Source organism: Liolophura sinensis, chromosome 13 (assembly GCF_032854445.1).
Source record: "Liolophura sinensis isolate JHLJ2023 chromosome 13, CUHK_Ljap_v2, whole genome shotgun sequence".
NCBI classification, from domain to species: Eukaryota; Metazoa; Mollusca; class Polyplacophora; order Chitonida; family Chitonidae; genus Liolophura; species Liolophura sinensis.
Window position 1 is genome coordinate 5,200,086 of NC_088307.1, and position 13,258 is coordinate 5,213,343.

The 13,258-nt window shown below is 37.8% G+C and overlaps 1 protein-coding gene across 1 annotated transcript in view; it reads left to right on the plus strand.

Annotated features, from left to right (window-relative positions):
* The first annotated feature begins 566 nt into the window (after positions 1-566).
* LOC135480462 (SUN domain-containing ossification factor-like) overlaps positions 567-13,258 on the plus strand; it is a 47,229-nt gene continuing 34,537 nt past the window's right edge. The window contains exons 1-2 of the mRNA XM_064760300.1: positions 567-715; positions 5,126-5,240. Coding sequence (XP_064616370.1) covers positions 660-715; positions 5,126-5,240 — 171 coding nt within the window. The 5' untranslated portion in view covers positions 567-659. The remainder of the gene's footprint in view (positions 716-5,125; positions 5,241-13,258) is intronic.

Sequence of the window (13,258 nt, forward strand, 5' to 3'; positions counted from 1 at the left end):
TATTTATTATTTTTTTTTTTCTTTTTGGTTTTCCTTATAGCTTAATTAAGAAACCGTATATACTGACCTTTTGTACTTTACGGCTCCCTGCTGAACTATGAATGGATACATAAATGTAAACGATCTGCGCATAATTTCAGGCAGAAATTTTTTTTTTTCTGATCAGCTACTGAGTATTAGGTCTACACAGCGCAGGACTACCAGCGAGTAGTGGGGGTTAAAAATGAACCAGTATTCATATGTTAACCGCTGAAGCCGTCTTGATTTTAACCTGCTGATTGAAAATAATGACCGCTCCCCCATCAACCGTTTGGGTGGGAACTGCGCACAAATTTAGAAAAATCAGACCATTTTCTTCAGTTTGAGAGGTTTTAAGACTACACGTTGAATTAAGCATCCCAATATATTTTGATGCAGTTCCTTCGCCGACGGTTGTCACTGAAAAGTTAAATATTATTCACAAAAATCATGAAGCCCGATCCACAGGGGTATCCCCATTCCAGGGATTCCCTTCAGCGCGTGCGCGTAGGAATCCACACGTCAGCCTTTCCAGTGAAATCAAAATGGAGGCATGTGGCGAAAAGACGTTGACAGGCCTAAAACAGGGATGTCATGTTTGACTTGCAAACTTTTAACTTCCAGAACATGAGGACGAGAAAATGTGGTGGAAAAACGCGCTTTTATTACTCGTGACTTTTCTCACAAGTTTATATACGTAAGTACATTTTAGGCTCATAATTTCATTGTGTACAAAAAGTCTAGACTGTAAACATGCTGATGCTTACGATTTGAGAAAACTGTTCTAACTTGCACGTGTGCGTTTACATGGCAGCTACACGGAACTTTCTCTTCGAACAAGGAAGATGATCATTGCGCCATACTTTATACACCGGATATTTCCACCATGTGTTTTAATTTTACAGACACACATGTGGTGATTTCTTTATAAGAATTACACATGGATGATTTCAAATCCGTGTAAACTTAAAAAACTTACCAGTTTGCTTACATTTACTTGTGCTTTTCACGTCGGACACAAATACGTAACTAAGTGGCAAGTTTCTATCGTTCAGCAACATTGGAATCAACGCAAATACGTACAGATAATCGTGGGAAAACTAAACTGAAATGAGATCCTCTGTCATTTAAACACACAGGTTGACGTCCAGCTAATGCTGACTTTCTCTCCGGCAGTACGTGGGAATGTCTGCCAGCAACCTGTCATCCAGGCTTTGCCTGCTTTGATCCACCATAATGCCAGCCACCGTTTTATTAGAGGAAAATTCTTGAGCATGGCGTAAAACACCAATCAAATAATAAATAAATAAGCACTCAGATAGACAGGACAGAATAATTGAGTTTCAGAGTTGTGTATGTAATCTCTGGGTGTTTATCATGTTTATACAAATCCACACAAGTCATTTTGACATACCTAAAATGGCACTGGTTGAACATACTTTTTTGAATTAGCATGGTACCAATACGATTGAAAAACACACTTCCAACAGCTACATGTAGGGAATATCTAAAGCCATATCTGTTTTGGAAAACACATAAAAATGGTTGGTGCCCAAACTAGTTAAGCTGTGTTTTCTAATGCTTATAGAAATTGAGCTAAAATATGTTGGAAAAGCAATAATTTTTAATGCTATAGCAGTAAATTTTTTTCCATACAAATTTCTTTCTTTGACAGACTTGAAAGCTTTTGGAAAGCATATCATTTCGAGAACTTTACATTTTATAAAACTTTCATATGGTCTCAATGTCACTTTTAAAGTTCAAGTGTGTTCTAGATATCCATATACCACATTCATTCCACCTAGGCGTATTAAAAGTGGACAAAAATCCAGGAGAAAGAAGTGATTTGATAGGTTTGAACTTTGAAGTTTGATGAGTTTTGAACTTTGAAGTTACTGTAGTATACAGCACCTAAAAGAATAACCCACAGCACCACAGGCTGTCACATGCTAAGATACAAGCTGCGCTTTATTTTATTTTTTTTCCTGATGTTAAGGCTATGACATCTAAAGTTATCAGTTTGTCATTGTGCTTTTTGTTGTACATTGCTACTGATGTGCATGACAGGTTGTCAGAGGGAATCAGTAATACAGAATGGACAGTTTATTGACTATCAGTGAGTTGAAACACTATAGCCTTGTTCATGCTTGAGTGTGGGGGCCTCCATGGCTCAGTCGGTTAGCGGGCTAGCTCAGCGCAATGACCCAGGAGTCCCTCACCAATGCATCTGTGAGTTCAAGTTCAGCTCATGCTGGCTTCCTCTCCGGCCGTAAGTGGGAAAGTCTGCTAGCAGCCTGCGGATGGTCGTGGGTTCCCCCGGGCTCTGCCCGGTTTCCATCCACCATAATGCTGGTCGCCGACGTATAAGTGGAATATTCTTGAGTACGGCGTAAAAATCAAATCAAATCAAATCATGCTTGAATGTAAAATGTATAGTACCTGTGAAATCAAGTTGTAGTGGCCTAGGCTTAGCATGTACATACCTATTTATGACATTAACCTATCACTGAGGATTCTGTATCTCTTCAGACTGATTATACTCTATCAACCCTCTATATACTTCCCTGTGTAGAGGGCTGATGTGATATAAGATTAATGTACTGGAAATTCATATCATAAGGCAATTTAAGTTCAATGTTTAAGCATACCATTTTAGCACATGTAATAAGCATGTATAAATTGTACATACTTATATACATACTGACCTATCCCACTTTGACAACACGAAAAATTTCACAATGGAATGTCAGACTGGTTCTTAAAAAGTCATTTCAACATTGAATTGAAACACATGTTTTTTTAAACAGATCGAGCAGGTTTTTTTGTTTTTTCATTACAAGAATTCATGGTATACAGTTATTGGGTTAAGTCGATTAATAGGCCAGTTGTGTATTAGGGCTACTGGGTAGGCATGGAAGCGTTACCTCTCTAGCCTCGGGGCATACATTGTATATGTAGGTAGAGAAGTATTTCTTAACCACAACCAGTTCCTGTTGACGCCTTCACAGGAATCCTCTGTGTCACATAATATCATGTTACATACACACACTGTTCTTAGGGTTCTTGCAGGCTCAGAAGGTTTTAAATAAATGCATGTTCCGTGCAACTTGTCAGACCCATAGCAAATGAGGTCACAGCGCTGGCTGTTTCAACTGTAGCTTTCAGTCAGGTGGTTTGTCAGGTATCTGTCAGTTGTCGGTGGACACCTGGGCAATCCAGTTTCCTCCCCCAATTAACCTGACTGCTGTATTTTAATTGAAAAAGCTCTTGAGCATAGAATTTAACACAGTAAAATAAATAAATAAATCTTGTTGTTTGGCGTGTTCCTGTTGTTATATCTGGGATATGGGTACATTACATCAGAATCACTGACCTTCATATTGGGCTGTGCTGGCATGCTAACCACCTCAGCCACCGAGGCCCCCAGCAATATTTACTACAAAAGAACATACAATAGTGTGTAAGTAGATATGCATACTTCAAGAGCTTGAAAGTGGGCTCTTGTTTACAAACACACATTCGTGATGTGACGCATGACTGGTATGGACTGTCACCAGCAAGAAGAGGTAATGTAAAGACACAACTTCAACAAAAACATGTGTAAAACTGGGTCAGATATTAAAGTCTACGTGGCAGTCTATGGCAGTAGTTCCTCAAAAACAAATACGTCATGAGTGAGATAGTTCCCACTTTATGCAGTAAGCGGACTTCCTTCAGAAATGAGGACTTCAGTTTGTTTTACACTTGTTTCACCCATAAACATACAGGCCACCATACATGCACATGTCATAGTGTAAGTGCAAAAAATTTCAGCAAGATCTTGAGCAGTAAACAATTAAGATGTGTAAAAGGTCTACTGAGACTTGAAGGGTGTCATTAGAGGTGTAGTGCTCCCACCCCCACCCCCCCACCTTTTTTTTCCCATCCAATGGCAGGTGTGTTTCGATAGGTAGGTTTAAACAAAAAGAAAAAAACAATGTCTTACTTTTTTAACCACTTTATTAATCAAACACCCATTCATTAGTCAAATGTTTCAGGATTTACAGTCAACATTACGTAATATTTTACAGCATTTAAATGCACCAGTTGAGCTCCTTATTCTGAATATTTGAAATAGAAGCGATTTCAAAACTGACGAGATGTGTCAGCAGTTATTGATTCATTTAACTCCAAATTTTTCAGCATCTTTGTGGAGGAGTTAATTGTGAAATGATGGCACTATTAGCAACAGATATATGTAGATGAATGGGAAGATTCTCTTACTTTTCTGACCTTAAATATGGGTCAGTATCGCTGACCAGGAGGTGTATAGCCTGTAGCTAGACTACAACAGACCTAGAACCTATATACTGCAAGGAGGTCATGTGAAAATAAATGGGTCACATATTTTTACCCTTAGGCTATGAGAACCTGATGTGGGATAAAGTCTCCTTTTTTTTTTCCCTACAGACAGACTATTGTTTCTGACCTGTCCGTAGTTTATAGTAGGGCCTGTGATATTTACGATGTCCACTTACAGCTGCAGGTGGTCATTCGGCCAGTGGATTCGTGGTTAATACATGTATAATACATCTACATGCACATGTACATGGGATATCTGTCTGAAGGGAACTTTTCTCCCTCATGTGTGCATTTTCTGGTCATGCTAGTAGATGCTGTGGCAATGAAATATGATGTTCTCCCTTGAAGATCACATAATATTATATTTTTTTTTCTGGAACAAATATGTAGAGTTTTGCTCTTTTCTGTGCCTACATTTAATAAAACATATGACATATCCATGTTATGCTAAAATTTCTGTGTGGTGTTGGATTATGATTTTGAAAATTCTTGTATTACGAATTAAAATTTAACTGAAAAATTCTATTTACATGTGCACGCTCTTATTATGCACACAAGTACATGTACATCTGTGATTTGATGACTTCCGATGATAATTTAGTTTCCATTGTTGATAAATGACAACTTTGTTGGTCTATATTTATTGATTAGCATGGTGATCATTACATAGTTGAACTGTGTTTTGGCGATATTTTCACTTTCAACATCTCCTTTGATACAATTTATTACATTTAATTCATTCTTCCTATTTAATACTGCTCCACAGGTTGGGTGTAAGCCATAGCCAAGAAACCCCAGCTTTGTCAGCAAACGCTGGAACCAGGGATGCTACACTGAAGGCCATTTTATCAGCCGATATCGTTGCCACGGCAACCAGACAGGTAAATCTTTGTGTAGCCCATTGTGATATAGGAAAAGCCAGACGTGTCGACAGTTGTGGCTGGCATTTGGCCAGAATTCAGACGTTGACATTTCTGCCGTAGAGTCATCGTGACCTGCGACTGTCTGGCCTCTGTATGTCTCCTTCTTTCATCTGTTAGTTCAGTTGTCTTTTGTCAGTTGTTGTGATTGTGTAGTTCAGTTATTAATGTCACTGATGATTTTCTTTGCGCCGCGTGGAAACCATAAATTTATGCTGTTTTGATGCCACATGAATAATGTAATTGTACACCTGTACAATTGTGATATATACTAGTTTACATTCATGACTGGAAATGGGCCCTCAACTGTTCCCTCAACATTGCTCAGCAAGTGCAGTGCAAAGCCTGATATTTTCGGGCTGGTATTGTTTTGAATTACTGTACAAGTAAACATTTTGAAACAATGTCTGGCAAAAGGGTTTGTAAAAAGAGTAAATGTATAATTTATGTTGCCAGGTTAACCATGGTAAGATCAACACTGCGTGTTCATGCCGTAAAGGTTAGAACTATCCCAGCAGTTTTTCCTGTTTAAGACATACATGTACTTAACATGATCAGAGAGAGTTGAAAAAGCAGGAAATTCATATAAGCAGGCAAAATATAAAGGTTGATTCTCAGTTGTATTTTTATTCCATTTTTGTGTGATATAAATATGTCCCTTATATACCCCCATGGTGTGAGCCAAACTGTAGTGAGTATTGTGCAATAGACCCAGGTGAAAATTTTTGTTAGTTTTATTTAAGAGATCTGTTTCCAATGGTATCAGTTATATACCGCATGTCATGTATGTGAGGTTGATGTCATAAAATGACACCATCACATTGCTCTGGGTTGTCAGTCTCTTTGTCCTGTCTCGAAGGCTGCCAAGGACCATTCATAGAAGTTAGATCTTTCCTAGGGTTGACAAGCTGCTTGTTCGACAAGCTTTCAAAGGACCATTAGAGACCTGAAATAAGGAGTTAAAAGTTCAACTTGTAACTTGAAACTAGAATAGGTAAATTAATTCAATTTTGACGTTTAAAGTTACATCTTGTAGCTTCTAACTATTAAAAGGTCTCTATTATGCCTGTATGTATTGTTGGACCCCATGACAATACATGTACATAAGGCAAAACCATGCATCAGGTAAGTAAGATTGTAAGTTACTTGACAAAACCTGACAGTTTTACCCCTGCAGCCATGAAATGGAATGTCATCATAGACAAGTATGAAGTGAATTGGACTGGAGTGGGGGTTACACACCAGTTTTTGTTTTTTATTCTATCAGCTCAAGTAGATGAATTTTTAATAGTGCTAGTAAAACTTGCATATTAAAATGGTTGTTGGGTCAGTGGTATTTAACTCATGTACACACGTACATGCAGTACTGTAGTTTTATAAAATATCAATACCTGCTGGTTTTGATTTGATTTGATTTATTATTTATTGATTTGATTAGTGTATTACCCTGTACTGAAGAATATTACATGTCAGTGGCGGCCAACATTAGGTTCGAATTAAACCAGGCAGAGCCCGGGGGGGGGGGGGGGGGCAGGCATGTCAGGAGAGTAAGCCAGCTTGAGCAAGACTGGAACTCACAGCGATCACATTAGTGCACCATGCTGGCACGTTAACCACCTCAGCCACCAAGGCCACTGCTGGCCTGAATTATACCCATATGCACATACACTGATATGTGTTGACAATATACGCTTCAACAAATGTGTTTTAAAACTGCCTGGACCTCCAGGGCCCAGCATTTAGCAGTGAGTTCTTGTAGAGCTTATGCTGACTTTGTCTCTGGTCATAGGTGGAAGGGACTACAAGCAAACTGCGGATGGTATTAGGTTCCCACTGGACTCGGTTCAGTTTCCTCCCAACGTTAGGCTGACTGCTGTCATACGTGTATAAGGGACATAGTCTTGAGTATGGCGTAAATCACCAATCAAATAAATATGTATCTCTAAAACCACTTCATAACAGGTGATTTTCCATGTTCACTCTGCTTGTTCAGTATTATAAGATCTTCAAACTCCTTGCATGTTTGCAAGATGTTTATTCACTGGCTGTACATGTATGTGGAAAGGTCTGCTAGCAACCTGCGAATGTTTGTGGATTTCCCCTGGGCTCTGCCTCATTTCCTCTTATCATAACGCTGGCAGCCGTCATAAAAGTGACATGTTCTTGTGTAAGGCGTAAAAGCTCCAATTATCACATCAAGAAAGAAGACATTTTGTTGGCATTTAATCATATTCTGAAGGCAATATTCCGTGCAGAATATCCGATCACCATAATGCTGCCTGCCGTCGTATAAGTGAAACATTCTTGAGCACGACGTAAAACACCAATCAAATAAGTGAATAATTCTGATCAAAGTGAAGGTTTCTCTTTGTGAAGGGTTTAAGAATTAGGATACTGTGCTTCAATACTAGCCTCTAATTGTAGCCATGTAGCCATGTAGCCATGTAGCCCTGTAGCCATGTAGCCCTGTAGCCCTGTAGCCATGTAGCCATGTAGCCATGTAGCCCTGTAGCCCTGTAGCCCTGGGTATGATCAGCATTCTATGTAGGTGGGCAGGGTGTGTGTTTTATATGCAGTATTTCAAAGCATTTCGTCGGTGTGTTCTAACAGCCTTTGAGTGAATTTTGAAAGGGTAGACAGCAGTCTTTGATTTCGTGAGGTAGTGACCACACCCACTATTCCTAAAGCCAACAACAACTGCACTGGCTTCAATGATCATATCCATGTAGACACACATGTACATGAATGTCCACAGTTAATGTATGCAGCGATTGTGAATTGTGCATTCTGCGAGAGAGGAAATGTTGAATAGCTTTTTTTGTGTGTGAATGGATTATATATTAATACATGAACTTCAGGTTCAAGGAACTGTTGTTGATGTACATGACTACAGTGAATGGGTTTCCACCAGGCTATTGAACCATCAAAGACAGACTGTATACATGTACATGTGCTGGGGTCTACATTTATTATTCCGTATATATCAGGATACGTCACAACGAAGAAAATATGTTTTCCAGAGGTGCGATGTACAGATGGCTGTACAGTAACATATCTACATGGAGTATATTGTTGACAGAATAGTCATGTGTGCATTTAAATATCTGCTTCTCAACTTTTCAACCACAAAAGCACTTTTTTGAGTAATCGTTTTTAAAAGCACTAAAAACGATTACTCATTTTGTGTTATACCAAGGGATCAAAAGTTTGTATTATTAAAGATGCAAGCCTCATAAAACTTTCTACACCCTACAGTTCTCTCAGAATGTTTTAAGATATTGGTGGCAGAGGCGGTTGAAAAGATTGAAGAATTGGGTATGGACAGTGTGCAAGTGCACTGTAGCTGTCATCACGTACATGCACGTAGCAAGGATTTTTTATTTGATTTTGATTGGTGTGTTGTGCCGTACATAAGAATATTTCACTTATATGACAGCGGCCAGGATTACAGTGAGAGGAAAACGGGAAGAGCGCTGGTGAACCCCATGAGCAATCACAGGTTGCTGACAGACCTTCCCACATGTGACCAAATTAGACAGCATGACCTTGATGAGAGGCTCTTGAGTCTTTGTTGTGCACTAGCACTTTAACCACTTGGCCAATGTGGCCCCCAAGTAGCACATATTTTATGGCATGTACAGTACAGGTATGTGAAATATAGAACATGGCCTCAAGCACCAATCCAACAGAGAAGCTGATATAATTTAGATTGTTCGTAGGTGATGTTGGCATATACATTTTTTGTTGTGGTTTTGTTTTCTTCTGAATTTGTATTATCAGAGTGAAATTTTAATTGGTTTTGAAATGTTTAATTTAACCGAGCCACATGGATTTCATCGTTAATTGTTTTCTTAGTGATATCATTGGAAAATATCTGGCACTGTCTGTTGAGAGAGAAGTTTTCTTTCCTTTCCTCTAGATTCGTAGATTTTCAGGATATGCAAAGTTTTTATCCTCCATATCAGTAAGTTTAAATCTCATGATTGGTTTCTTCGTAAATTACGTGTATTCTTTTAGAGGATGTCATTACAAAATAGTTTTCACAATTCATGATGATATTAACATTCCCCTAAAACATGTACTGATAAATTTCCTCTAGATTGGCAGTTGTTGAGCGCATGACAGGGTCCTGTTATTTCCTGTCTCCCAGTATTGTGTATGTACATGTAAAATGAAGTTGCCGGTCCATCAAAGATAGCCCTAATCTCCGTTCTGTTTAGATTATACTATGTATGTACTGAGCGCTGCCGTCAGCTGTGACTGATGCTTACTGCTGGAGGGTGTGTGTCTGTCACAGAGTGTGTTGACATCTATGGATTTCCACTCGTTAATTAATACCTGTGTTCGTATACATTAGATCCATAGGTATAAAAACACCATCTACAGATCTATATGCCTACATGTGTGCAGATCATTGTACTGTAATTCTTCAACCTTTTCACATAGTTGCAAGGTACTTATTAAAGCATATTTTGAAGGCCCTATTTCTGTGTAGACTGATAAAATTATCTTTTTTGTGAAGCCCTGAAATTGGCCAATCCAACCAATGTAGTTTTGTCTTGAAAATTATAAATATGCATAAATTGCCTTGTCATATACCAAAAGATTGAAGAATTAGGGTGATGTGCAATTTTTTTTAAGTCATAAATTATGTTATGACTCATAAAATTATACTTTTCTTAAAGCCCTGAAATTGGCCGATCCCACCAATATAGTTTTGTTTTTAAAATCAAATGAAACATGTGCATAAAGTGCACCGCAAGTTGCTCTTTCATGTGTAAAAAAGCTTTAGGAATTAGGGTGTATACTTCAGGTTTTTCTGTCAAGGCTGTCATATATCCCCACTGTAACAGAGTCGTTATTAAAAGGAAACAAATTACATAAAATACAAAGTCGGAGATGACTTTGTGAACCCAAGATTTGGACAAATTCCACAAAGCCAGTTTTCAATTAAGTCAGAATTTGAAATTTGATACACTTAAAGACTTATCGTTTGACCCATATAACTAAGATTAGGACTGAGAAAAAGTGTTATGTATAGAGCCAATTTCTTCACAACCTAAACTTCTGGAGCTGTAAATTACACAACGTAATGGAGTTAAAATTTTGAATTTAATAAATTGAAGTCAGATATCTTTCTGCGGAATTGGTTGGAGATTTTGTAATTGATTAACTTTGGTGTGTATGTGAAGTTGAAAGGACCCTTTGTCCTTTGTACACAGTACAGGTATGACACGGTCTTACATATACACACATTCCTTAGGAGAGAAGCAAACTGTATGGGTGTATGTTCTTTTGGCAAGGTTTAAATCATAAGCAAACATCATTTTTCAAAGGAAGTGCCTTTTTAAAGCCTAATTGGTGTTGGTGTGAAGTCAGTGATAATTATATTCTCTGTGTTGTGTGCAGACAGCTCAAGGCCATACCAGGGGCAAGTGTTATCCAGACTGGGTCTTTTTCCGTTTGCCTATATGCAATACAGACATGCCTGAATCCTGCACTGTTAGACTAGTTTTTGCAAAAGCTTACAACCTGTATGTACATTTATATTTGTGTATTATAAAAACTAATATACCCAGATTCTTCTACCTTTTCAACCGCAATTGCAACCAATATTTAATTTTCAAACATTCGGAGGGAACTGTGGAGTGGAGAGAAATAATTTGCACAGTTTTATGAAGCTTGCATCTTTATTGGCACAAAGAAATCATTTTTAGTGCCATTTTCATAATGAACGTATGCATAAATTCCACTGAAATAAGTTCTTTAGTGGTTGAAAAGGTTGAAGATTTACAGTAATACTGTAACTGTGATTTCCTTTCTAGATATCTAGTGATTTATTACTGTACTGATATGTATTATTTTGATGGAAGGAAGAATATGGCTCAGTGGTAATATGCCCTTCTCCCATCTGCTGCCACAAGGCCCAGGTTCAATCCTGACCTTGGACAAGAAATTTCTAGATTCTCCTGCTCTCTTTGTCTGTGTGGCCTTGGTTGCAGTCTAATGTTTATTGATGAGCTTATCTTTTAACAATATAGATGCAAGATGATGTGTACAATGTACAAACTCACGAGAAAGTTTGACACATAACTTGTTCATAGTTGGTGGTTTCCCTGGACATTTCTGTTTCTTCCTCACATAAAAACTAGTAATCACATATCCATGTGAAAAATTTAAAAAACAGTAAAGCAGTTAGCTTAAAAAGCAAATGTACCAAATGATCACCATATGAGGTGGGGGTGGGGAATTTTTGAAAAATTCATAACCAGCAATGAAATTTGAAAAATTAAAAAAACAGTGAAGTAAAGCAATCAGTTTAAAAAGCAGATGTACCAAATGATCACCAGCCTATATATGAGGGGGGGTGGGGGGAATTTTTTAAAAATTCATCACCAGCAATGAAATTTGAAAAATTAAAAAAACAGTGAAGTAAAGCAATCAGTTTAAAAAGCAGATGTACCAAATGATCACCAGCCTACATATGAGGGGGGGGGGGAATTTTTGAAAAATTCATAACCAGCAATGAAATTTGAAAAATTAAAAAAACAGTGAAGTAAAGCAATCAGTTTAAAAAGCAGATGTATCAAATGATCTTCAGCCTATATATAAAGGGGGAAATTTTTGAAAAATTCATACCCAGCATTAAAATAAATAAACCCTAGTGTATGCTTACAGTACATGTACATTATATAATGATGTATGTGTGCAGAAGTTATTTCACATGTACAGTACAAACACATGTACAACCCTCATGTGTTTGCACTTGACACGTAATTGTGATCCATGATGAGATAAAATCCGTTCAAGTCATGTCAGCTGTGAGGCCATTTTCCTGTGAAGAAATCTGCTGGTTCACTCGTATAATATATGAGGTTGTACTGTATTGCATCATACACTATGCATGGCTGCTTCCTGCTTTTTGTGTCACATTAGCAGGCTTTTGGTGGCTATTAAAACCTCACATACATAACATGTACATGGATCAGTTTTGCCACGATGTTACCCAGTTCTCTTTCACATACATGCACCACCTGTTCAAGGCTCAGTGGCTTTATATTTAAGTGTTCGATGTTAGTCTTTGTTACAAAGTTCAGTTTTGGAGTTCGGAGTTTCAACGTTATGACAGTGTTTCGACATAACTTTGTGGCAAGGTGGCGTAAATTAGTAAATTTTAACACTGCCAGGTATATATAATAATGACAAGAACTAGGGCTGCTTTTTTGCTTCACCTCGCAAATTATTAATAATCATGTAAAATAAATATTCCCGGAAATAAAAGTCATTGATTATGGATAATATTACATGTAATTATTGCAGACAGCTGTGTACATGTAGATGTACCCACCCTTGTTAAAATGCACTGATTTGTCAGAATAGGGCATCTCAGTGAGATGGGTGGGGTCATCTTGGCTCTGTGACTACCGACTCTTTGCATTCCATGTTATGCTGCCAATAAGATACATGACGAGACATATCCTGTCACACCAGGTAGATGCACTCTACCGATTCTCAATGGGTGACTCAGTATTTTGATGGCTTGACACTGTCGATGGGCGATGTTGTCATTAAATATTTAAAGGCAATGGACAGCCTAGATGCATATGACGAAATACAATCTCTTAATTTGTTTAAAGATATCTAATGTTTTTTCACCATTATGTAGCCAAATTTTTGCCAATACAGCGTTAAGCAACATGCATTTGTTTTTTTCATTCATGACAGCCGTAATGTACGTGTATGTGTGAATGAAAGTATTCATGAACAAACAAGCAAGAGTGACATATTCTAAATGGCCTAAGATTTTGTCCATCATGTCCATGGGGAAGTTGGTTATGTTACCGGATCATGAGAGATCAGATTCTATTGATGTTAGAAAGGAGTTTTGATGAATTGTTTGGACAGTGGGATGATATCCTGTCCCAAAGAATGCAAGATTCAGCAAAAAAAGTAATATTTTATGACATTTATTTGCCTCT